General features: G+C 39.8%; 1 protein-coding gene across 8 annotated transcripts in view; it reads left to right on the top strand.

The window, feature by feature from the left end:
• Positions 1 to 26,760, top strand: part of KCNH1 (potassium voltage-gated channel subfamily H member 1) — a 174,406-nt gene that overhangs the window by 59,855 nt on the left and 87,791 nt on the right. For all 8 annotated transcript variants that reach the window (XR_011903079.1, XR_011903078.1, XR_011903077.1 and 5 more), the window contains exons 8-9: positions 21,759 to 21,958; positions 25,461 to 25,713. Coding sequence is in view for 2 of the 8 variants with exons in the window: in XM_072331918.1 (XP_072188019.1) it covers positions 21,759 to 21,958; positions 25,461 to 25,713 (453 nt within the window). In the remaining 6 variants the exon portion in view is untranslated. The remainder of the gene's footprint in view (positions 1 to 21,758; positions 21,959 to 25,460; positions 25,714 to 26,760) is intronic.

The raw sequence follows: 26,760 nt of genomic DNA, 5'->3' as shown, positions 1-26,760 counted from the left end.
TTTCTAAATTTTTACCTCGGGTGACTGAATTGTGATGAGGAGGATAAGGAAAACAAATAAGTATCCCTGCTGTGGGTGTCTTTTTTCACCTGATGTCTTTAATATCACATGCTGCGGTAATCTCATTAGTGCGGTGTTTTGCTTTTCTTAGGCTGTTTCTAACCTTGCTTCTTATTAGTAGGTTTTAAACACTGAAATTTGGTGGCATTTTCAAACTTTTATCAGCATATGCTGCCAATTTGTTTTTATAATTTTGGGTTCTGAAGAAATGTAACTCAATGTGGTGTTTAAGGGGGAAGCACCTGATGTGTCCAGAACATGGTCTGAAAGTGCGTGCAAAAGTGGGAAAGGAAGCAGGAATGCTTCAGGCAGTTAGTTGGAGGATAACAAACAAGATGAGTATTTTGCTCCTTTCAGGGGAGAAAAACACCCAACAACCTGAAGAATCTTCAAGAGTTGTCAAGCACAGAAAGTGTGACAGATTTTTCTTTCTCTCTGCAGTCCTAAGAGATTTTTCCCTAGCAGCAATGCTATTTCTGAAAGATAGAAACCCTGGACAAGGATTTAGTTTTACGTGAGAATATTTTGTATTTCAAAATCTGTTTCTGTCTAAGAAGAATCCAATTAGGCACGGGGGAAAAAAATAGCAAAATAGTACACTTAGTCATATGAGTCGTTGTGGCGCTCGTCATCTAATATCCAATATTAAGGAAGATCTGAAACATCTTCTAAGCACCTCTCACCCCTACATCATCTTCAAAAAGGAGGTAGCTATTATACTATCTAATTACTACTGGACTCAAAGACTTGCTGTAGGTTACAAAATGTTGGAGTAGAAATATCTTGCCATTGCTGTAATGTCAGTGGTTTATGGATCATGAGATGTCCCTGACCACTCAGATGAGCTATCCCGTGACATCCTAAGAATGAATAAGGACTAGTTGTGTTTACCGGATCAGTGAGTTTGAATGTGTTTGGCTATTTCTATATTTTAAAGTAAGATTTTTTCATTTTATAAAAATAAGTTCTAAAGGATATAGATGCTGCTGTGGATCATATACAGTTTATTTTCTGAGGCAGAGAGCTCTGTAATAGTATGGGTCTGTATGTGAATTGCTATCTGAAGATATATTCTATCACAGTAGCACCCTGATGAAAGAAATTTTGATCTCCTGAGAAAAAAGGGAGTATATGTGAAAATGTCAATATCTTTTATCCCCAGTGCAGTAACTCTTGCTGCAATTGGTGTGAAAAATGCACAGGTAACTTACTAACAGCTCCCCTTGCCTTGAAGGAAATTAGAAAATGTATTCTTCTGACTGAAGGATTTTGACAGCTTGTAGGGCGTAAAATCCTCAGTGTCATATTCTTTCTTTAAGGTGCCTTGTGGTAAAGAATGTAATATTTTATGTATTAAAGCTTGATGTTTTATTTGCATCAACATGAATCAGAAATGCTTTTTCTTCTGATTTGAAATCAAGCCAGTAACTGTTATGGATGTTGTGGAAGTAAATTCTTCTTGTTAGGTAAGGGGTAAACTTTGCCCTTTCCTGCCACTGGCTTGCGAACAAAAATGGGTGGCTTGATGAGTGCAGGTGAGCAGAGTGATTCATGGTCATGTTTGAATAGTTCTCCATTGGGAATAGAAACATTCTGAGTGATTTTTCACTTAAAAAATATGAGGGAGCTGGAGGTTAGTAATGTCTCCCAAGTGTTCAGAGGCCAAATTTGAGGAGAGAGAATTGGACTTAAGAACTGCTTTGTGATAGAGCTCGAATGATTTTTTTATGAGGTGGTTGTTGTTTGTTTCCCAGTAAAATTAAGACCTACTGCGAAAACCTAGAAAACACAAATGATATTTCTCTTCTTTGGTCTCCATGGCTAAAAGAACATTGTTTAAAGCATGATGCTTTGAAGCGGACAAAGACTTGAAAGGGGAATGTGAGATGTTTAATTTGATGGAGAAGAGAGTGCATTAGGGCATGAGATAAGTATGGCTGATTGACTGTATTGATCTTATCAGGGCTAATGTACTCTGAAGTGTTTTGATCATAGTTATACCAATGCAAAACATATCTCACTTCATGAGGGTGTAGTCCATATCTAGAGTGGAGTTATCTTTTGTTCAGACACATACTTCAATAACACAGGAGTTTGCAGGGAAGACCAGTGTTTTATAGGGCCATTGTGTTTTATCATTGGATAGTCAGACAAGGAGAAAATGCTCCTAGCCAGCCTGGGTTAGAATGGAAGGATATGATACTGCAGTATGTGGAGTACTGGCAAAAGGGTCCACAGCACAGCGAAACACCATTCAGAAGTTCTCTGACCAGTGAAATACTAGGAGAGAGAGTTCATTCAAAAAGCAGGGAAAATAATGGAGCCTAAAATAAGCACAGCCACACTTCTACAGCAGTTTACCTTCAGCTAAGAGGAACAGCAGTCTGCTGGGAAGCTGGTCCGTGCGTGGAGGTAGAGCAGGTCAGAAACAGAACTAACTTTCAAGCCTTGCACACAGTGCAAACATGTGTAAAGCACTTCTGATGACATTCTAAATACTGCCTTTGAGGAAGTAGTAATGGGTTTTCCTTCCTACAGCTGTTTTATAAGCTGCATCATGGCTGTAATCTCTCTTCAGCAGAGATTTAATAAGAGATGGTGTCAGAAGTGGAGAGCACTGTGTAAGGACTCTGGGAAAGCATTTGACAGCTGCATATAAATGAGAAGTGCTGTTTCCTTTAAGTTGCTGCTGTCTACCTCATGTACAATATGATGATGTGTATCCACTGCCTGGATGGGGCCTGGGAGGGGATGGGGCCTGGGTTTGTAGGCCTAGGCTTTGAGATAGTGCTGGAAATGACTGAAGAGTTCTATGATGTTTGGATATATGGATATTAAAAGAGGCAGCTTCCCTGAAGGAGGCTGTACAGGTGGAGAAAAAGAAATATCTTAAAACTGAGACTGCTATTTGTGTGTATGCACGTGGGAGCACACTGCTAACATTGCTTTTCTCATGTAGTTTGCCTCTGACCTCATAGTGCTGGAAAACACTGCTCTCTACTTTTAACAGGAAGGTATCTGATTTTGTACCATGCAATGCACAAAGTGGTTGATAGGCAGTAACATTTGCTTGAGGTCACACAGTCAAATTCCTTGCTGGATGCTCACAGGAAAGTTCTGCCTTTCAGTAGGTAGTTGCTACTGGCTACACAGTAGTAGCTCTGTTTTAACAGATCTGGAGGATTCTCCTACCAGCTGCATGGTGGACCAGTTGCATTCTTGTAGAGCAAGTCTTTCTTTCCCCAGTGATCTGTTCTTTGAAATGCTCATTAATTGCTGGTCCTTTTGAATGCTACAGGAGTGCACGCTTCTCATGGTTCAACAGGCTGTAAATTCATCTCAAGTGGAAAAAGAGCACTTGCTGTAGTTACAGCTGAAAAACTGTTTTTCCTCCAGACTGTGTGCCAAGCCCATGTGCAAGGTATGTAGAGACAGCAAGCTGCTCTCCTGCGCCCTGCTTCTGAATGATCCAGTGCTCCAGGAGATAGAAAAGCATATAAATGTGCTAAATGGAAGAAAACAGTTAACTCACAAAACCTGTTTGCCTTAAGGAACAGATTTTACTTTCACGCATTTTGTCTTCCACTGACTCCAGTGGTGCTGTTCCTCAAGTGTCCTTTGGGGAGCTGCAGAGGCACTGGCCCTGCAGGAGCTGCACTGTTTCTGTTTCCTCTGAGAGTGTTTGCAATAAAGGAAGACAAAACATCTCCCATCAATGGGTGGGATTTCTTATGAGCTTGGTTCAGAATCTCTGTCCAAATCTCCTTGGAAAACCCTGATGCTGGAAGGCAGGGGATGGATACAAGGATATATGACTTTTTCACATATGTAATGTACATACCTAGATGTCAACAGAACTGATGCAGGATACTTAGCAGATAAATGAAGATGAGATTGTGAAGGTAAAATATTAATGAAAAGCTTTAATAAAGAAACCTAGTAAAGTCGGATAATTGTGCTAGCTTGAACTCTCAAGTACTTTGTAGAAACAACTGCACTTTCAGTGCTGGCGTTAATTGTTCCGGTGCTGTCAGGCAGGAGCTGCAACTTGCAGATACAGTCTCTCTAGTTATAGAGGTGTAGGCACCTTCCCAGTATCTGCTGCTTGAGCTGGGCTGATATCTGCAACAACAAAACCATACTGTGCTTTTGTATTCCTTGCACGATCTCTGCGTTGTTTCTATGTTTTATCATTGCACAGTGAATACACTGGGTGTGCTGTAATTCAGACTGTGGACTTTTAAAATTACAATCAGACAAGTAAACAGAGCATAACAACTGTGATCATCAATTCAAAACAGCTTGATTGGATCAGTGTCTTCTCATTAGAAAGGGAAAAAAAATCTCAACCCCAGAACAAAGAGCTTTTTTACTGATGGCTTTGTGCCTTCCACGGGCTGATGATGTGTTTTATGTTACTGCTTGTGTTCTGAGTCCTTCCTACCATTTCTGATTTTACTGCTATTATCTGTCTGCTGCCATCATGATAGTATTAGAAACTGAATGTAGCGACATCTATAATTAGAGTTGTCTACATGTTCCATTTGACTCATATTCCTAACTTTCTAAATCTTTCAGTGTTCAAGTTGAGATAATGAAGGTCAGTCATTTCTGTGAACAGGGATGGTGTTTATCTATTTAACAAAGCAAGATTTTGTCTTGGGAGCAGATATATATGAAGAGCAGGGCTGGAAATCAATATTTGACAGCTAGAGAGTACTCACAGATTAGATTTTTTTTTTTTTTCTGTGGGGGGAATGGGGGGGAAGCAAAAGCCTTCTTTCAAGAAAGAAAGCAACAGTATAAGGACCTTGAAGTGTGACCTGGTGGAATATTGTCTTTGGAAGACACAAAATGATGCAGTTATCTGGTTAGTCACATACACACTTCAGTGACAGGGAAAGTGCTGAACAGTCATAAGAATTGTATGTATTGTTTTCTTTAGATCAGTTACAAGAGTGTGAAAGTGATGGAAGGGGCAGGATGATAACTGACTTTAGTGTGACACAGAGGGGCACATGTAGCTCCCAACAGCCATTTCCTTGCAGGCAGGCCCAGACACATGGGCATCCCTCAGCTGCCTGGCCCATCCTGGCAGGGTGAGCATATTGGCATGTTATGGGGAAGCACCCACTGGGAGAAACAGTGTGGGCTGGCCACTTTGTGCAATCAGGGCTAGCTATGCTGATCCTTAATATCAGTCTCTTTGTAAGCTCTCTCAAAGAGTACATAGTTCTTTGCACAGTCAGCTCTGTGCTAGATCCCACCAAAGCTGCATTGCTGTGCACAGAAGCGTTAGCATGCTTGTCAACTAAGCATGACTTACTGGCATGTCACATGCTGCCTGAAATTGAGCCTTTTTGCATTATATTGTTTGCAAAGACCCTCCAGAACATCTTCTTTTGTATTGGCTGTAGTGACGTAGATTCCCTTCTGCCATGTTCCTGTAAGTGCAGTGCTATAGTCCATTGCAAGCACAGACTTTTTTAGTTATGTGGAACTGGCAATCTGTGAGTTAATTGGTGATGTCTGCATACTGCAATTAACCTAATTATGGCTTTGATTACATTAATTAAACTCTTGTCCATGACAGCAGCTGTTCAGTCATTTATCTCAAGGCCCCCCTAGCTGGGTTCATTTTGAACCCTGCTGTTTTGGGTTGGCAGAATTTGGTGAATGTTAAGATACGGTCAACAACAGTTGAAGACTTTACCCTCTCAGTCTAAAACTTTCTCTTTTTAAAGCTCAATCGTGAAATTTTGGATGCCACCCATCAAATTCTGTGCTGCTATTCTTTGGAAGCTAATCTCCAGAGTGGCTGGAGAGTGTCTTTTTGCACCAGTTCACTCCCGTTTGCCTCGTATTGCTCTCCGTGTTGTGCTTGTGGATGCTATCCTAATTGCACAGTCCCTGAGAGGAAAAACTAAGTCTTTCTTGGTTGCCATAGCATTTATTTTATTTTTTTACTCTTTAGTGAAATTAGCTGTTTTACATCACAGCTTGTTCTGGAGAGTTGTTGACTTGAAAAGGGTTAGGATTTGGAAAGCTTGCCATAAGAACTCCAGAGTCAGCTTTGATAGAGCCAGCAGTGGCATAGCGGGGTAAGAAAATGAAGGTATGGTTTCTGAGCTTTGTGAGATATTTCTGTCTTTGGTAGTTGTATTGAAACAAGCAGTGAATTTAGGTATTTCTGCTGTATGAAGTGTCTGCAGAGATCTGGTACAAATCAATAAGGGATGAGGATTTTCAGTGGGAAGAACTTTTTGGTTAGAAGATATGTAGTCTTTGACTTCTTGAAAACAGATAATGGCAGAGCCTCTCTGATTAATCTGGTGCTCTTCAGTTCTGATTGCTTCTCCTTTATCTTCTTAACAGGAGTATTGCAGTGGCTGTTAATTCCCTTTTGCAGTAGTTGTTCAGCGTTTGGCAGCTAAACTGTGCCTACCTGATGCTATGAGAGAGAGAAGGACTTGGTTGGGAAAGTCCTTTCCTTCCCACTTGTGTTTTGTATTTGTATTATATATTCAAGTTAAGGCGTTGGCCTTTGGGCTGAGTTTTTAGACTAGACAACAGCAACTTAAGCATGCTAGTGATGTTGGGATGTTGAATGGGATCCTGATTGTAGACTCTTATCACTTACTGACATGAAGATTCAGCTCCTGAACATTCTCTGAGGGTATTTTGCCAGTGACTTAGAGGGACAGGAAGTTGTGGACTTATGCATACAGTTCTAGTTTAAGAATTGAGATGTCCATAAAGACATGTAAAAGGGTTTGTGCCTAGAAGCTGAACACCAGAGTCAGTAGCCATGTTCAACACCTTTAATCAAACCATCTTTGTTCCCATTCATGGCAGTTTATTGAATGCATAACTGGGAAAGGTGGGCCAGCTTGGGGCTTTCTTGGAAGCAGGAGTGTAGAACTTTGGTATGGATTGATGGCTGGCAGCAAGCAGTGAAGAAATAGTTACTTGAGCAAGAAAAGACCAAATTCTGGTGGAGTGAGCACTGATGTCATTACACCTTTTCAGACTGCTATAGATCTTTTAAATCTGAGCACTTCAGCACATGCTTAGGAGTGGTTCCTCAACAACCTTATGGCAATTGTAATAATTTATATGTCTATAAAGATTTCCATGCTAATTTTGTGACAAGTTTTCATTAAGTCTATGCAAAACAGTGCAATTCTAACTGCAGTGAAGAGGGAAACTTTACTGGACAAGTGGGCAAATGAATATTACTTGGAAACATAGGCTTTCCTGGTGCTGCACTGCTAGCCTAGTTAATACTCAGGGAACAGACGGGAGGGAATTAATGTAAGAAATGTAATCTTAACAGTGGTTTATTGGAATCGGTGATACAAAAGGAGAAGGAATTCAGCTTTTTCTTTGTTGTTATGGTTTAAAATGGATATTTCTATCTTCTGAATTCTTTGGCTTGTCCCCCATTTAGGGAGCTCAGGTCTTTTGGGGCACACAGAAACCCTACACTGTTTGGCTTGTGACTGCTGAGGGTGCTGTGCAGCTTGCAGTATCAAGCTGCAGGTTGGAAAGATTCTGAAAATGCTTTTCAGAACTGAGAAGCATTTTAAATTGATGGCACTTTTACAGTGAATACCTTTCCAGAAGACTGAACAGCAGCAAGCCTACAGAGGCCAATTCCTTTATACATTGCCTTATCCCTTGTGATTGCTGTGACGATTAAATAACTTCAGAGTAGAAAAAGTTTGAATGGCATTTGCCTTGAGCATTCTTATGCAGTGCTTTTTTAATGAGCTCCCACACTTCCAGCTTGCAACTTTTTGTACTAAAAGCTTTCTCCATGCTTTCACTCTTATTTTTACGTTGTTTGCTTTTTAAGGACTTTTATTAGCAGTTGTTCTTTTTTGTGTCAAGTATGACACTGGATTAAGGCAAGTAAAAGATTTAAATTCATCACAACTTAATTCTGCTCTAACTTTAGTCTAGATGGAAGTCTGAGTCTATCAGACAGTATAAGGATTGTATAATACAGGAACAAAAAATGACATTGTTCCCCTTCTAGGCTGAGAAAGAGGAGACTGCAATGCAAGTGCAAGAGACTGCAGAGAAAGTCAGAACTAGGCATTAACTGCCTGTGATTCTCAGAACTTCATGGTCAGTATCTGGAAGGAGAAACACTGATGTATGGGGTGAATTATAAAGAGTTTGAGTATCTTTTGCCTTCTGTGTCATGCATGTGTGTTTCTTCCCTCCTGCACTCTGGTTAGGAACATGAAAATGTAGTCCTGAGTGGTCCGAGTTGGAAATCTGGTGGTGAATCCAGTGAAATGGGATTTTACTAAGCAGTTCCCCTTTTGTCTGTGCCTCTGCAGCCATGAGATATGAAGCAGGTATTAGATCTGTTTGTGATTTCACAGACCTGCCATGTCAGTGGCACAAAATAATGCCTTATTGATAGGAAAGGTTCCCAGCTGAACAGATTTGCGCTGCTGGGAGGGGAAACAGGTTCAGGATATTGGTAGCATGCACACAAGAAGCAGTGTCTCATCTTCTAACTGCAGAGCAGTGATGTCTAGATGGATGAATGCTGTCCGTGATGGCACAATTATAAGGAGAAACTGGATGAAACAAAATGCTATTAAGAGACTTATGGCTCTGCAGAAGCTCTTGAAGAGCCTTTCTGCCTGTCTACAGAGTGGCACAAAGGCCTTCGGCCCTTCCTTTCACACCCTGCTTGTTACAGCCTGTTTACTTAGGCTTTGTATGGACGGTACTGTTAGGACCCGACGTTTTTGTTCTCTTTTGTGTCCTCGGTGATAATCTGTCTGGATTTCTTGTCTGTTCCCCTTGGCTTGTTCTAAGTGTTTATTCTTTCATCTTTCTGAATTATTACCTAAGCTTTCAGCATTGAAAAAAAATATGGAGAAAAGTAAATAAAAATCATGGAGTATTTGCTCTAAGAGATATAGATATATAAAGGAGCAATTCATTTTCATTAGCCTCCAGCAAAGAAAGTTCTCACTGTATTCTTTGTTATTACAGCTACTGTGTTTCCCTGATCTGACTTGCACAGGCTGAAGAGTCTTGCACTGCAGTTATTGTACTGACACACTCTTCCAGCAAAGCATTTAGGGATGCTTGTTAGCCACAGCTCAGCCTACTGCTTCTGCATTTCGCTTATTGATCTCAGTGAACATCTGAACTCAAACAGTTTTTTTCATTAAGCAGGCTTTTGATAGGATTTCTTTCTCTAGAGAAACAATGACTTGCTCAGAGACAGTGTTGTTTCTCTGATTCCTGGGAGCTGGTTGCCAAATGTTAACGATTGGTGCCTTTTAACCTCCAGAAGGTTCTGAATCTACAGAATATGAATGCTACAGCCCGCTATGGAAATGAGTTGGTAGGCAAAGGGGAAAGCAGAAGTTGAACAAACCTTGCTGCTTATCTCATCTGCACTGAAAAATACTGCGAGAACAGTGAGAGCCAGTGGGGGCTGGCATGCAGGAGAGCGGGCCTGAGCTGGCAGCTCTGGGCTGAGTTCCCAGCTCTGTCACGCTCCCTCCCGTGTGACCTCCTGCAAATTGGTCTGTGCCACTGCTTAGCAGCAGGCCTTGCCTCTCCAGCTCTTCACTTCTCACAAGCACAGACTTTGTGTGCCATGTAGATATCACAGTGCTGTGCAGCTATCCCTTCCTCTGCTGAGATACTGAAGTATCTTTTTGACTTTGAGGATTTCAGCTTCAGTAAAGGCAAGCCAGTTAAAATGTCCAGCTTTCGGGACTGTTTCTGCATTGTTGAGCAGTTCAGCTATCATCTGGTTGCTTTGTGTTCCACTTATGCCAGGTTTTGTCTATCTGTTCTATGTGCCTTCCTAACCTCATGCAGATTCTTTCTTTCCTCCTCTATCTCCACCCTTACTTAGCCCTACATTCTCTCCTCCACTTCCAATCTCAAGGCTCTCTGTTCTCTTGACCATCTAATTTAACGTTTATTCCCTCCTAGTCATAAGGCTTCTCTAGTGAGGCCAAGAAGGTCTGGCAGCCTCTTTGATGGGTCTGCTAAGCTGTTGATTTAAATTTCACAGGCTCCGTGGTGCATACAGACTGCTAAATCACTGTTCCCATGACAGGTTTCTGAGAGGCTGGAAGAAGACCAAGTATTGAATAGAAAATTGGAAGAGGTGAGAGAAAACAGAAGGGCAGAAATTATGGAAAAACACATGAGGAGTATCTTTGGGCCAGGTAGATGACAAGAGTTTGACAGGGGCAAACAGTTTAAAGAAGAGTGCATGTGCTTACATGGGGTGAATGGAGAGAGGTAGGATAAATGTTTATCCATCAGAGGGACATTTGTTAGAGGCCAAATCCTGAATGCTCAGCATGAGTAGCAATACTTAGGGACAGCTTCAAGAAAAAAACACCAGAAACTGGGACTGCACCATTTAAAGCATGCTGAATGAGCTTGACAGAAAAATATTTTAATAGCCTGGTACTCATGTGGTGGTTGATTACAGCAACAGATCAAAGATGAGTATTCTGTCAAGAATCATTACTATCTGTCAACCAGTAGTAGCTATGTAATATAAAAAGTCCTGGCTGCTGAGAGGCTTTCTATCCCTTGCCCTGCTCATAAGACCAGTAAGTGAGGTGCACACAGTTCGCAAATGGCTCTTTGCACTGCTTTTAAAAGATTAGCATGCAGATTATTACCCTGATTTGTTAAGTGCTAAAAGGTGAACCTGCATTTTTACTTCTTTATAATTTGATAACTTCGATGCCTGTAAAGGACGTAAAATATATTTATCACAATTGTTTGCCTTACTCATACTGTTCATGACTGCATGAGCTGTGAGCTGTAGAGTCTTGTTGCATTCGTCAGTGGGAAGGAAGAATTTAAGATGACATGGTAGATGCTATTTGGGTTTTACTATATGTGGCAGAGAATTACAGAAGACAAGTGCTTCAGTACAGAAACAAGGGAAAGATTTGTGACAACTGCAAAAACTCCTCTTATGGAAGGCCTCCTATGTTGTGAAAATGATTCTCAATCAATCTGCTACAAGTATTGGAGAAATTTTCCTAGTGATGGTTTCAAGACTGCTGTAGGATTAAGCTAGATCCAGTATTGTGTCAGCAGGGAGTGGGGATCTCCAGCATCAGGACTTCTCATTCTGGAGTCCGAAGATGAGAACAGGGGCTTTTTGTGATATTACCTGCCCTGTGTCATGATGACAATTTATTCTGAGGTTTGATGCCTGATGACATGTTGGGTTTAATCTCAACTGTGATTCTGACTACTGACTACACTAGCATCTACCCCTGAGTATAATGATTTGTGTTTTTTAAGAAGTTGGATGTGGTACTCCCAACTGTGTGCGTGCCTACTGTACTGTGTTTAGCTTTGCTGAGCTGTAATAAAACAGCAGAGTCAGCCTGGAATACAAATGTTTTCAAGATTGGAGCCACAGGGACAGTAATGATTACCCATTTCTGAAAGTTAGGCTATAACCCTCTTCACTACTCCAGAGACAAATGCTCTTCTCACGTGCAGTCATCCATGGTTTCTCATTAAAAACCCAAATGGTTGCTTCGTTTATTTTTGATAAGCTCTTATGTCTTTGCTAATCTCTCTTTTCACTCATCAGTAGAGCAGGCCCCCTGGAGAATCCACTGGCTGTGAGCTTTCGTTGTTTCACATTCTTGCACATAGTGGATGCACCTATTGATTCTGGTTTGCAAGCACGTCTGTGATTAGTGTGTGGGAGGAGCATGACTCAGCCCCAGTCATTCTGGTGACAATTATTCTTCAACCACCTTAAACACCTGCGAACATAGTCTTTATTGCTGACTTCATTGGCTTACCTGGTATAATTAAAAATGTCAGTATTCTTATTTGTTTTATTAAAAAAAAATAAATGAAATATTTGTAATTGCTTAATGACATAAGAAAAGGGAAGCTTTTAGACCAGATTGTTCTTAGGTTTGTTTAGGAAGCTTTTGGAAATCCTGTATGGAGTACAGTCACATAACTTGTTTGTACTTGTACCCAGAAGTAAAGTATGTGAGTGTACAAGATGGGATTTGCAGGTCGCCCAGTGCCAGTGGAAGAAAAAGCATCTTGCAGTCTTTCTGTGATAATCAAAGTAACTACCCCAGGAGCCTGGTTTAGCAATGTTGTTGCATCAGAAGCCTCAGAACCTGAGCCTGCAGGGAAGCAAAACAGTCAGATATAGCACAGTCAGTTAAATGCAATAGCTTTAGGGGCTTGCTTTCACATCAGAGTGAACCTGAAGTGAGAATTAATTGTCCTTCACTCAGGTATCCATTCAACTTTGTCTGCGCCATTGGGTCAAGAGTAGTGGTGCTCTAACTCCAGCTGGCAGGCCTGTCACCTTGGTTCCTTATCACAGTCACTACACAGCTAATGTATAGATAATGTTTTGCGGGACTGCTTGGAGCAAATTTAGCTTGGAAAGTGCTAGTGAGCATAGACCACGTATGCTACAGAAGACCCCCAGCTTTCTCTAAAATACGTAATCTGTTTTGAGGGCGTTGTTTGACTATCTTTTTGGTATTAATTTTGGGTACAACGCAGTTAATCCAAGGAATTCATTTTTTCTGTGGAATCTGGCGTTGGACAGGAGATGTGCAATTTTTATATCAGCAGGTTGGGTAAGGGCAGCACTGCCACCCACCTGTTTCGCTTCACAATGAAACCATATTGCCTTCATCCCACTCTGCTTTTATACTGGGATAATTAGTAGGCATTAAAATTTTACCTTTTCATTATTTTTTTTTTTTCCCTAGAAAAGACAAAGCCTAAAAAAAGACAGCGATGTACTTGCTGTATAAAATGCAAAAGCTTTTGAAACTTAGTGCTTGAAAGTTAGTTGTTAAGAGCTGCTTTTTCTCAGTACTTCTCCTGTGTCCTTAACTTGAATTGTGGGCATACATGCTCACACCTATAGAAGAGTGTTTAAAGCTTGTGTTTAAATGCATAAATGAGTTAAGGTTTTAAGTCTAATGAGAAGTGAGATCATTGCAGCCTCAGGGGAGGCCTTGTGTCCTTCCTCCTAGTGTTCTTGTTGCTAAATGCAGATTCAAACATACTGAGCATGAAATACGGCCAGCCATAGCTTGGGCGCTCTGTTGGAAGTAGAGGGTATCTACCTGGATCCATTTATCATTGTGAGATTTACTTTAAATGCTAGACTTTAAAGTACGAGAATGCTGCCAGCAAAATTGTGTGTTGTGTCGGAAGTGGAGGGAAATATAGGCTAGGATGTATGTATGTGTTAGATGATGGCATGGTTGTACAAAATTCATGTCACCCAAATACCACAGGCTGGTTATTGCAAAAGCAGTCTCAGAAATTGCCAAGAGGAATGGGCCTAAGGTGTAAGGCTGGAGAAGTCGCAGCAGCATTGTAAGTAAAGGGCCAGAAAGGTCAGGTAAAGATCTGAAGCCTCTCTAGAATTTCCATTCCCAGGGCTTTGTGGAGAAATTCATACAAATCACAGAGGAAATGGGGTAAACAGAGGAGCCAGAAGAACTGAAATTTAAGTAATTTATAAGAAAACAGGCTTTTCTTTGATCTTTTCTGAGCTTTTTGTTTCTTTTTATTATTATTATTTTTTATGTGTAGATCTGTTTCAGTAATAGATTAAAAAATTCAGAGTTTACTTCTAATTGGGGGTCATCATTTCAGATGACTTGAATATGGGTAGATAAAAAACAGCTTTCAAAGCCAAAGTGTTCGTACTGGCGCAAATCAGTAAAGCCCTGAAAGCGGTATCTGGAGATTTAATTTTAACCAAGTAATTGAAAATGGTCATGTGTTACCCTGTATAAATTGTGGAAGAAAAATGATGCCCTTAAATGTCTCAGCCTTCATTTAAATGGTGATCTGTTCATTAGTGCTGGGAAATGAAATGGAAATCCATTTCAATTTTCTAGACAATTTAAATTTTATTGTCCATAAAATTCTACAAAACAGTAAAAGGGTGTCCTTTCTTGCAAATTGCTGAGGATTTAATCAGATTTTACTATTTTAATAATTCTCCTCATGATGAAACCTGCTAGTGAACACAGAGCTAAAGTCATCCCACGTTGATAAAATTGGCCGAGTGGTGAATCTGGCCTGATACGTTTAGAATAGGGGTGGTTTTTGCAGCTGTATTCTGTTTGTACATTGTTCCATCCTGATGGTCAAATTGGTGTGGTCAAGAGCAAGGCTTAGCATTCACTAGAGAACATATGCTTAAAAGTTAAAGCTTCATCAAGATAGTGCTTCCCATTTAAGGCCCTTCATGAATAGTCTTGCTGACATTTCCCTTTGCTTATCCTCCTGCTCATTGCTTTTACCATCCTATATTTTATATGTTGGTTGAAATAAAAATTGATTCGGCAAGAAGCTGTCTGTGAACTCCCTGATTAAACTGTAATGGCCCTTGAAAGTCTTTCTGGTGTTGGAGGTTAAGGCCCTAATTTCAATTAATGTCTAGGCATTACTGTGTTTGCACTTAGTCACAGTTTAAGTTTAAGAACTTACCTGTAATTTGAGGCAGAACATATGTCTTCTTATCTGTTTTATGATGCAGCTTTGGACGTAAAATGATATTAAGTTCACTATGTCTAACCAGTTAGTGAAAGTGCAGGGCCTTGAAGAAGTATTCATGCCTTTGGATAATTTCAGTGAGAAGGTCCAGATGAACTCTTTGATGTGCAAATGCTGTTACCTTATAGAATAAGAACCTACAGCCCTGCTTTCCTGGACGTGATAAAAGCACGTTGCTGGGAATTCAGTCTACTAACTTGATAATCTCTGTAACTCTGAAGGATGCTCTTCTCTTTAATTATTTTAGCACAATGCTTGTGTCTTAAGGAACCATAGAATCTTGAAGGTGGAAAACAGCACTGAGATCATTTACTCCAGCCATCAACTCATGATCCCCAAGCCTACTGGCCCTGTCCCTCAGTGCCACATCTCCGTGGATCTTGAATGCCTCCAGGGATGGTGACTCTACCACCTCCCTGGGCAGCCTGTGATGCTGCCTTGCCACTGTTTCTGAGAAGAAATTTTTTGTAATATCCAATCTGAACCTTGGCTTCTATTCACTTTTGGCTCTGATTGCTGCTCTGATCGGTTTGGGTCTGTGTTTTCCCATGCTGTTTATCTCAGCTGAAGGCAAAAGCAAAACTAGTTACAGATTCGTGCTGCCCATGATACTTGGGCTTGTGAAATTCTTCTGAGTTGAAACACCTGCGATTGCAGCTACCAGCTGCGAGATGCTGCCAGATCAAATAAAAATCAAGGAACTTCACTTCTGAAGCATCCTTAGGGACCCTGGAGTTCTTCAGTAACTTGGTGTTTTACCAACACTAATTTTCTTCCATATTAAGTCCTAAACTGGCAAAATATAATTGGTCTCAAGTTCCTGAGGTAAGAGGAAGTTGTATGCGTGCCTGTGGGTCTCTGCTGCTACAGTGGCTATCTGCTTTTATTTCTTATTATTACGAAAGTGGGTGAGAAATGAAACAGTAGGACTTGTTTGTGGTGTTTGCTCTGCAGCTTCTCATATCTCCTCCTTTCATGCCCTGTACAGTGTTGATAGCCTATTTTAAGGTGCACAGATGTCTCTACTTCTTTAGTCTTGGTAGTTGGTGGTAGAGCAGCTGGTCCCTTGTTTATATGCTCTGTTGTTTAGCCATCTCTAGTGGTCTGTCTTACTGGAGGTGGGATGTTTCCACTGTTGTTGGAGCCCAGTGTTTCTTTGTTCCATCTGTCATGAGCAGTGTGATTTCAGCAAATGTGGTGATGAGCATGAGAATATTTGCAGTAGGATTTGATTAAGAGTTTAATGTAATTTGCTTGTGGTCACTCATCTTTAGTCCTAGAAGTCAAGCAGTTCTGCGACATATCCTGATGCTTATATCCTATGTGGCTGTTTCAGACTTGCTGCTTTGTTTTTTGTTGTTGAGTTTCTTTTTGGGCTTGCTCAGTTGATAGCAGCGTGCTCATTTTTTAATCTTTGCCATCACCACTGCCTTACTACTTCTTGTGTAATACTTAAGCTGAGGTGCAATTTGCAAACTGGTGTAGTGAGGGAGGAGAGATGTGAAGCGGTGCTTCATCTCTATCTAGAATAGTAGAGAGCCATGGGAAATGCAAGTACTAACAGCTTCTGAACAGCATGGGGGGGAGTTCCTCTGGGGATTTGCTTTCGCTTCAAATAACATTTCTTTCCCAGGTTGTGAAGTTCAGGAATTGATGTACATGCTAAGATAGTAATAGTTGTAATTTGTTCTATACCTTGTGGAAAATGCTATGTATTGAGGAAGTTCATAAACTGCATAATCTTAGCTGACCTAGATTGTTTGTTTGTTTGTTTTTTACTTTAATTTTTTACTAGCTGAATGAAACTGCGTATCTATTCATTGTTTTAATAATAATAATTAAAAAAGTAGATAAAAATACAGATAAGAATAATGGTTTTAATATGCATAGCCTTCTAAGAAGAAACAAATTTACCAGCTCTGCATCTTGATAGAAAATGGTGCAACATGTTTAAACCCGCTAATACTCTAGAAGTTAATGTAGCTACTAGGTATGTAAGTTGTATTTTAGGTGCTCCAACTGCAAGTTGCAAGACTACAAGTAATAATTTGATTAAGCTACTACTGTAAATGATGCCTTTATAAGATACCTGTTCAGTTTGGTATTTGCTTGCTGACTGTAATTAATAGTTCAGTGTTTTTGTTTTAACTGCACATTCTACTCTTAAGTAGTGATAATTACCACTAATTGAGACCCCTAATCTCAAGCAATTATAAGCTCTTACATTGTTCTAATTGCACATGTAAAAACAATGTGTTTTTCTCATATAATTATGTTGTAATCCTTAATATTGTTAATTTCTGCTTTTCTTTTTATCTGATCAATGTTAATTTTGTGTGACCTCACAGTGTGTTTGTTATCTGAAAAATGCCTTTGAGGGATGCATTTTGTTGTGGTTAATTTACTGTTCTGTTTCATCTTCAGTGAGAAGTGATTGAGCACAAGTTTCCAAAGCTGTGCTTTCTCTCAGCTCATGTATGAACTCGTACGCTAGGAACGTACTAGTGAAAGAAAGTGCAATTAATTATACATTTAACTCATCGGTTTGTAAATTCAGCTTGCTTTTTGGATTGTACTTAGGTTATCACAGAGTGCTCCCTAAGAATGTAAGAGAGAGATCTTGTTTACTTTTAGTTTAACATTAAAAATAAAAATAATAAGAAAAAATTAAATGGAGGCAGACTTTCTGGATCAGCTTTCCAGAAGGTGCAGAATGAAGGTAGTTCAGTTTTAGAGCTGTGCACATCAGGGCAAGATGTAAGAGGCAGTTCACTGGGTGGCGTTGGTCTCACTTGTTGCTGTATAGTTCTTGTGCACACATCTTGCATGCAGGGGCTTTGGATGAGTGCATTTTGAACAAATCAGCAGTCTGATGATTCATCTCGGGAACCGCATGCAGCACTTACTTCTGTAATTGGGGTAATTTCAAACCTCTCGTTCTTACAGATAGAAATTCTTCCTCTTATAATTCTAAAATCAGATCCCAGGTCTTTTATCTGTGCTGAGACCTACAGTGACTTGTATTTATTTCTCTATTCTTATTTGTTACATCACAAAAAGTAGCAGATTATTTGGTGACCTTTCCAACCTGTGTCTGACCTTCATGATTCACTTATGCGAGTAATTGGCTATTGAAATTACTACGCTTTTATCTTTGACGTTATTTAAACACTAGTTTAAATGGGGTGACACAGACTGCATTGTAAATGGGTAGCGACGTTGCTGGGGACAACGTTTTTCTTTATCTGTTGTCAGAGAAGAATATTTATGTCTTGGTGGTGACAGAAAACCTCTTTGCTTTCTAAGTGATCTTGACATTCGTGGAGGTGTTTGCTCTCTGCTTGATGTGGTGCAGCTTTGTCGGCACTGTTAGAGCAGGCTGTTGCTTGTTCTGCAGAAGAGGTGCTCTCCTTGGTCAGTGTTTAGGTATGGTCACTACAGGTTTGTTCCTAGACACTGTTCCTCGAAACCTGCCACAGAGCCTCTTTCCAGCTGACGTATCCAAGAAGATCTTGAGGTCACATTTGTGACCTTACTGCACGGGTGTGCCTGCGGCCTTGCTTGAATCAAATCCATGCCTCTTAAGGATATTCTCTTCTCCTTCCCATGTCCTTTCTCTTTCTCCATTTGTCCCTTATGCCTAACACTACTAAGGAATTGACAGTTTCTACAGGGTTTGCAAGACAGCACTGTAAACTCCAACCAACAGCTCCAGGGACCTTTGGATGTTGGATGTGAAACTGTATGACATGTCACTGTTACAGGGCGATGGGCTGATGTCACAGGATTCGGTCTATCATGAGAACAAAGATCTTGAGATTTTGCTCAAAACTAAATTCCCCTGCTTTCTTCCTCTGGTAGTGTTTGATTCTGAAGTCTTTCTGAGGCAGCAGTGTATTGCAATGGATTTATTTCATTATTCCTTTGGAAGAAGGAAAAGGGACATAGCTAACTCTTTCTAAGCAGAAGAGGTCACTTTTTAATATGCTAATGTACCTACCCAATTTTGGGCTGCAAAAATCCTTGACTTTAATGTCTTTAATAGTTATAAAGTGGTTAGCTAATGATAAATTAAGGATTGTGAGTTTGGTGATATTAATTTTTATTAAATATATATATGCAGGAATAATTTTTCTTGTGAAGATAATTGGTCGTACTGAAGCATAGTAGCTGCAGTTTGCAGTGAAAATTTCTCTAGGATTGCTCACCTCATAAGTGAAGTGTAGGATCAGGCATTAAGATTTTCTAATTACCTTGCGGGTCTCTCTTGAATTCAGTTTTCAGGATATATGTTGATGAAGAAAGGATCGCACCATGGAAACCGAGAGACCCAGAGCACTGTGGTGCAACCTGAGTTGCAACCAAGAGCCTGAGTCTCTTTTGATGGGCTTATTTAGGGAAGTTTAGATTTAATTGTACTAATGTGGTTTGGTTTGAGTAGCCTCCTGTATGGAAAGAAAAGTTCTGAAGTGGATCTTAAGCTCAAATTCCATGCGTCATTATGGGCCTTGCACTTTGAGGAGATGCTTTCTATAGAATGACTGTGTACCAGTTCTCTTGGACAAGCTTTAATATTGCAGTGCTGACCAACTTAATTGGGCTGGGGCAGAGCTGCCTTTTTAACCTTTCCAGGCTGTTCAGATCATTTTAGGTCAAATGTAATCAAATCCATGAATTCCTAGCTATTGGCTTAGAGAATATAATTTATTTCCTAATGTAGTTATGCAGTTATAGCATCAGGAGTAGTTTGAGTGACCGACTGTTTTCGAGTTTCAACTATGGATGGATATTGCCCATTCAGCAGCATTGTGTTTAGATGTTGGCTTCCTATTTTAAGTAATGCTCTATGTTTTCTTACCTTGGTTATACAGAGTTTGTTACCCTAACATGTTGCATCATGTTAGGCAATTGTTATCTGCAGTACAAAAACTACGCTCGTAGAAGTGGTGCTTGGTGCCTTGTAACAAAGCTTTACTTTCAACAGGAATTCAAAGTACTAAAAGCACTAAGACCAAGATTTCTTGGTATTGATATTTTAGGGAATAAGTAGAATCATGAAAAAAATGAGTGTTAAGTACTGTCCTTAACGTACTTGTGCAACCACTGAAATCTCCAGAGATTTATATACTTAAGTACAAGCTAGATATCCTGAATACCACTTTATGTATTTGTTTCAAACAGTGTATGTTATGTGGCACCTACCCAGCATGTCAGACAGATGAAGGCAGACTGAAAGAGTAGTTCTGGAATTGTCTGACCTAAAGCTGAGCTTCCTTCCTTACTCTCCCTTTAATAACTGTTTTTATTTGTGTCGTTGCTGATAGTAAAAATCCTTTATGTCTACGGAAATAGCTATGATAGGCTAAAGCCTGGAAATTCCATGCAGCTGTTAACCTGTCTAGCATTCCTGAAACATTATGGAGCCTCATTCATATTTGATTCAGGATTTGCTCAGTGGATACAAATATTAACACTTTCTAGTGCTTTCTGATCAATTTAAAGGATAGAGAGAGTAAAGAGGTAGGTAGATTGGCTGTCTAAGCCAGGTCAGTTCCTGCTCATCTGTATGGGGGATAGCTGGAAAAGAGGAGAGCTGATCTCTGCAAGGACTCATGAAAATCAAAGAAATCATACAATGTCAGGAAAGAATTATGTAGAGGAACAGCTGTTTAAAAGCCTTGAGCTAGTCTAAATTTGAATTGCATCTCTCAGTTATCAGGGAAAAGACTGTCCTGTAAGCTTCTCTTACACATTACTAATGTTTTTTTTGTTTGTCATAAAATCATAAAGCATCTTAGTTGGCTTAAGGATATCTGAATACAATGCTGACCTGAATACAATGCTGACCTGAATAAATAGCTGTGCTCTCAAAGGAATGAATATATATGTTTGTATAAAGAGGGCGTAGGAGGAAATAACAGCAATAGATAAAGCAAAAAGATATCTTTTATGAATATGACTTCTCTGTTATTTACTTTTTTTTCTTGGAGTGGAACATTTTTGATGCTGACAATTCAATGCCTGCTTGAAGGGACAGGAAATGGTAAAGGGGAGAAGGTACTCAGCAAGCCAGAGCACTTACCAGTGGTTATCTGCTATCTAACTGCTCCTCTCCTTCTCCTTCGGCCTCTCACCTACTGGTCACTGACCTGGTTCTTGATGTAGGAAAGCTCACTGTGAGGCCTCCTGTCCTTCCCTTTTATTCAAAGCTGGATTTGCTTAAAGAGCCCCAGCCTCTGCAAGCCAGAGGCCACCAAGATTCCCACCAACCCGCTGTCCTATCTTGGGCTTTGGAAGGCAGATTTTCTCCAGTCCTGTGTACTTTTATTTGCTTGGAATACTACTGGATATATTGGCTTTTGTTCCATTACATGCTTTTTATTAAAGACTTGTTGATCCACCAGCTGTGCCTGATGCAATCAGAAGAGCGATGTGGCCAGCTTATTGAGGGCTTTAGCTCTTGCCTCAGGCCTTGCTGTTCTGCCTGAGGAATATAAAATGTAATACAAGTTTTTATGTATTATTAAAGTTACATCTATAAATCACTGACCCATGGTAGCTGTTTATTGCATATTCCATCTTCTGCTTTGATACACTGTTGTTGTCACACTGAGGTGGGTAATGATGACTTGGCTTACTACTGTGGTAATGCACTTAGAGCTTGGAAATCTGTCACTGATGGCATTTCAACACAGGCACCATAAACCACAGATGAAATTTTTAAGTATTTGCTGTCAAGCTATTTGTCTTAGAATTCTTGTATCTTCTATTGTGGTTCCATAAGGGTTTTGATGACACTGAATTGTTTGATAGACAGAGAAATAGTTGTGGTTCAGGAGGTCTGTGCTGCGAAGCTTGCCATCACTAAAGAACAGGTGGTGGTCCTTGTTTTGCAGTGCTAAATCTGACCTATAAAATGCTTGTGCTCATCAGGTCTTCCTGACAAAACACCAGGATAGCATGCATTTGGATGGATTTGGCTTTTCTTTTCTTACAGCACAGTGGAACACAAGTTTTTTTTTTAAAAACAAACAAACAAAAAAAATTGACATTTTAACTGTTGTTTTTTTTTTTTATCTCTTTCCTTTTTTTCTTTTTTACAGCCCTTCTGTATGCAACCATTTTTGGTAATGTGACAACCATATTTCAGCAAATGTATGCTAATACGAACAGATATCATGAAATGCTGAATAGTGTCCGAGACTTTCTAAAGCTCTACCAGGTCCCTAAAGGACTCAGTGAACGTGTGATGGATTACATTGTCTCCACCTGGTCAATGTCCAGAGGAATAGATACTGAAAAGGTGAGTAAATTAAACTGCAGGGAAACAATTCACATCCTGAAAGTATTGCATTGGAATAAACAGGAGGTACTTCCTTAATAAAGACAACGAACATGCTTTAAATAGTACCAAGTAACAGTTTCCCTTTATTTTAAGTTCTTAAACGCAGCATTTCAGCTATTCTGTTGTACTGACTTATGTTAGTGGTAGAAGTCTGTGTGTATTGTTGGCTATACAGCATGAAGCATTAGAAAAAACAATGAAAGAGCTTGTATTTCAGTAAATAAAGAAGATAACTTTCGAATTCTAGTACAGGCTCAGAATTTCTTTGAGTGAGATTTTTGTGTTTTTTCTTCTGAGATGTTTGCAGGTATGTGAGCCTGCAAAGTATGATTTGTTTAGCCTTGGCAGAATTTAAATGTAATGCTGGAGATACAGTGATGACATCCAGATTTCATTAATAATAATAATAACGTGTTGTTTAAAAGCTGCCTTGCATGAGGTGAACATTATCATGCTTGTTAATTGAATTTACAAGTAAAATTTCCATTGTGTGTTTTAGCATGACAAATGACCCTTCTCTAGTATGTGAATGCAAAAGCAACTACTTTCTGCTCTCATATTAGTTGCCAACTTTTATGGAGATTGATACTGTTTTACTTCCGCTCTGTGGTTTGTGGGGTGGTTCATTCAGGAAATCATACCAGAGCTCCAGTCACCAGCCTTCTGGTTGGCTGCATAGTCTTGTATTGAGGACCTCAGATGCTGGAATTAAAGCAAACAAAGTCATTTCAGTCTCATTGTTAAATTACTGTTATGGGCAGATGTGGCCTCCACTGTGCTGTCTGGGGGCTGATGAGTATTGTGTGCTTTCCTCAGTGGTCTTCAGCATATCTGTTATTTAGATCTCAGACTGTGATTCTGGGAGCTCTCCCCATAATAATTAGCCTTCAGAAGGAAAGGGTGTTTTAGTGCTAGACAGCGCTGATTAGAAGATGCTCTGTTTTCTCATGAAATATCTTTGTCTGAGGTTCTAAGTACTGAGGAAGACACATCTAGGGAAGATAGATAGCGTAAGGAATGCTGATACTTTCTTTCACTCCCTAATACAAACTCCAGTCATTGTTTTAATGCAGCAGTGAGAAAAAATTGCTATGTAATTTTTAGCTTATCTTCAAAGTCTAATTTCCTCTGGTAAAAGGGCAGTGCTTTAAGAAAGCCTTAGGAGACAGTTGGATAACCAAACCTAGCACAACTTGCTGTAGCCTTTGAAATTTATCTTAATAAACAGAGAAACACTGCAATTATCAGGGCATCAAAGAGCATAATATGGTGTTGATCTCAATAACTGCTGTGTTCATAGCTGTGCTGCCACTGATAATGACATGTAAAACCAAGAAATCAACTTTCATCTGCATTGCAAAGTTAACACGATCTGAGGCTGAGTAATGGCTTGCCAATCCATAAAAACTGAGCTTCGTTGATTTGATGCCTCTGTATAACTTGTAACATGTCATGCAATGAATAAAACATGTTTTGCTCCAGAGACAAAACAGTGGTAGTTTTGCTGCTGTGTAATGCAATGCAGTTTTCTACATATGAAGCAGACAGTTAAAGATAATTTTAAAACAGAACCAACCTTACCACTATTTTGTAAGCCACAAGTTTGTCTACTCAGTGTTAACTGCAGGCATGCTAGGGAGTGAATAATCAGCTAAAAATGAAGTCCAGAAGTCTAGAAAAATGCTATTATAACATAATCTAACCAAGAGCTGCTGAGATTCTAAAATTAAGCTGTGATGATCTGTTTTATACCTCCCATATAAATGATAATCTTCTGCTGTTCGTCTGTAGCTTTCAAATGTGTTTAATCCCTATTTATTTTTATGAAGTACAGAGACATCTTAAACAGAGAATGGAAAAATAGCTAACTTCCTCTTAGAATGGGAAACTAGGGGGATTTTGGATAAGAGCCTTGCTTTAAATATTCTCTTGTATATTCAGGTTTTCTTGTTGCTATTTCTATGACAGCAGCCTTTTGTGTATGTGATGTTCAAGTAACTGCGGAGTGTATGTGTGTGCCAAATTTCGGCAGGCATCTGAAAATACAGAATGTTTTTATTGTCAGAGGAAATGAGATAATTGCAGAGACAGCTATGGCTGTTGCCTGTGTTCCATGTTAAATGTTGATCTTTCTGCCCAAACTCATTCTGGTGAGTCTGAAAACTGGCAGGTTTTGGGGGCTGCTTGCTGTGGGGCAGGTGAGAAGTCATCCATGAATGTCCTACAACTAAGCAATATGCAAATATATCTTTTTTTGGAAGTGATATCTATAATAGAAAGTTTACTTGGAGGGGGGCCAAAGGTAATTTTAACAGTAGAGCTATTTGCCCTTGGAGTGTCCTGGTAACACTTCCTCATAGAGGGATCAGAGCTTAGTTCTTTGCTCAAAGGTTTTGCATACAGCCACGAGGAGGGGGTGGAGGCATATAGCCATTGTGCTTCCTGAGTTACCTTTATGTTTTCCAGGAGAGTTTTCATGCAGAAAAATGTGTGGGATTAACACTGAGGCTCACACCCAGAGTGCTCCTTAATTGGAGGACATAGGTATTAACAAAAAGAAAAATGAGGCAGACTCATACTACTCAGAATGTTTTTTCTCAAAGAATGTGCTTGAAGTGTACTTCCTTACAGTCTTTATCTTCTGAGGATTTTGTCATCCTTGTTCATGTTATGTATTTCCAGAGATTTTGCCAGGAACTCTTCACCCATACATGGAGTAGTAATTCTGCATTCTTTCCACTCAGCTGCCTGTATTACATTAAAAAGGTTCAGAAATAGTCCTGACTGGTACTGAAGTGCTAAACACCAATTTATGTACTTCGGAGGACACATCATCAATAGCCGTGAGGAATGTTGCATTTGGAACATTCCAACACATACGGTCAAAATCCCTTCTGTTCTAACAAAAAATGTGTTACTGCTTCTGAGGGGGTGACTTTTAAATACATACAAGTCTCAATATTGAGCTAATGAAACTTCTAATAAATTTTATATTTTTTTCCCTTTTCAACAATTGAGATCATGCTTTGCTCTGTACAATGTTTTTCTCACCTGGAAAATATAATTTGTGCAGCTTTCTTATAGAATATGCTTCTCAAAAAACATGGCATAACCACTAGAAATGATCCTTCTGCAGCCTTTTCTCCACTAATTTCTGTACTCTTGTGCTGTTATTTTTTATTTTTTATCTTAAAAACTCGGAGTCTCATCGTGGTAATTCAACATCCTGCAGAACATGTTGCTAAGATAAAAACGTTTTCCTTCAGGTATTATAAAGTAGACTGAGTACTGTGGCTTGTGTGTACATATAATGTAGAAGAGTCTGAACTGAGGTTAGAAAACCTAGGAGGAGGAGGAAAGCAGTTATTTAAGCCATGTTTTAAGGGATGAAACAGGAATGGATAGTCATGTGTCATGTTCAAGCCATGCAGAGGAATTGACTGCCTGATTTCCTTTTCAGGTTTTACAGATATGCCCTAAGGACATGAGAGCAGATATTTGTGTTCATCTGAACCGCAAAGTTTTCAAAGAGCACCCAGCCTTTAGGCTGGCAAGCGATGGGTGCCTTCGAGCACTTGCAATGGAATTTCAGACAGTGCACTGTGCCCCAGGAGACCTGATCTACCATGCTGGTGAGAGCGTCGACAGCCTTTGCTTTGTGGTTTCGGGGTCTTTGGAAGTAATCCAGGATGACGAGGTTGTTGCTATATTGGGTGAGTTTCACAGATGATACATACACTGTGTGCATGTATAAATACACAGAGTGTTTTTATAGCCTCTTCTAATCAAGCACTTAAGTCATTCTTTACTAAAACTCCAGTCAGGTTATCTTTATCACAGCCTAGTGTGGTGTATGTTAAATAAATAGGCAACCATATGATGTTGGATGTTTATTGTTTGGAAAAATTGAAAGAGAAGGGAAAAAAAGAATTACTTAGTATCATGCAGAAGCATTGCATGAAGCCATTGGCTTGTCCTTCCTGTTCCACACAGGTGAATAGAAAGGGTAATCATTTTGTGTACAGATTGCTTCAACTTCTTCCCATCAATGGAAACACTGAGAGCCTTTCAGTACCTGAAGGGAACCTATAATCAGGAGGAGAGTAAACTCTTTGAAAGGGCTGATAATTGCAGGACAAGGGGAAATGGTTTTAAGTTGAAAGAGGGAAGATTTAGTTTGGATGTCAGGGGGAAGTTCTTTACTAGGAGAGTAGTGAGGTGCTGGACCAGGCTGCCCAGACAGGCTGTGGATGCCTTGTCCCTGGAGGTGTTCAAGGCCAGGCTGGATGGGGCCCTGGGCAACCTGATCTAGTAAATGTGGAAGTTTGGTGGCTCTGCCAGGCAGGGGGGTTGGAGCTTCATGATTCTTGATGTCCCTTCCAACCCAGGTCATTCTGTGATTCTGTGAGAGGTTGTTCTTGGTGTTCTTTCTGTCTCACCAGATTTCTTTTCATGAGAAAAATCTATTTAGGACTTCAGAAAACTTACTTTTAAAGGCCTCCCTACCTGTCTTTCTTCTACTCTTCTGATTAAAAACATAGTTTTGCTGAATGTTCTTCTATTTTAGATTTTGTTGAAACAATATTTAGCTCAATAAGTCAAAGTAAAGTAGAAATTCGTAGCAGTTATGTTAACTTGGAGTGGCAGGTTTAGATTTGGAGGCACTAAAAAGTAGCTGATAGTGCTATGAAGAACATTCTGAAGCAAAGCTAGGAGGAAAGAGTGTGATAATCCAATAGATGGAGATAAATAATGGGGTG

Source organism: Excalfactoria chinensis, chromosome 3 (genome assembly GCF_039878825.1).
Source record: "Excalfactoria chinensis isolate bCotChi1 chromosome 3, bCotChi1.hap2, whole genome shotgun sequence".
In the NCBI taxonomy this organism is placed as follows: Eukaryota; Metazoa; Chordata; class Aves; order Galliformes; family Phasianidae; genus Excalfactoria; species Excalfactoria chinensis.
The sequence above is the reverse complement of the archived record's forward strand: the minus strand, read 5'-3'. Positions and strand labels throughout refer to the sequence as shown.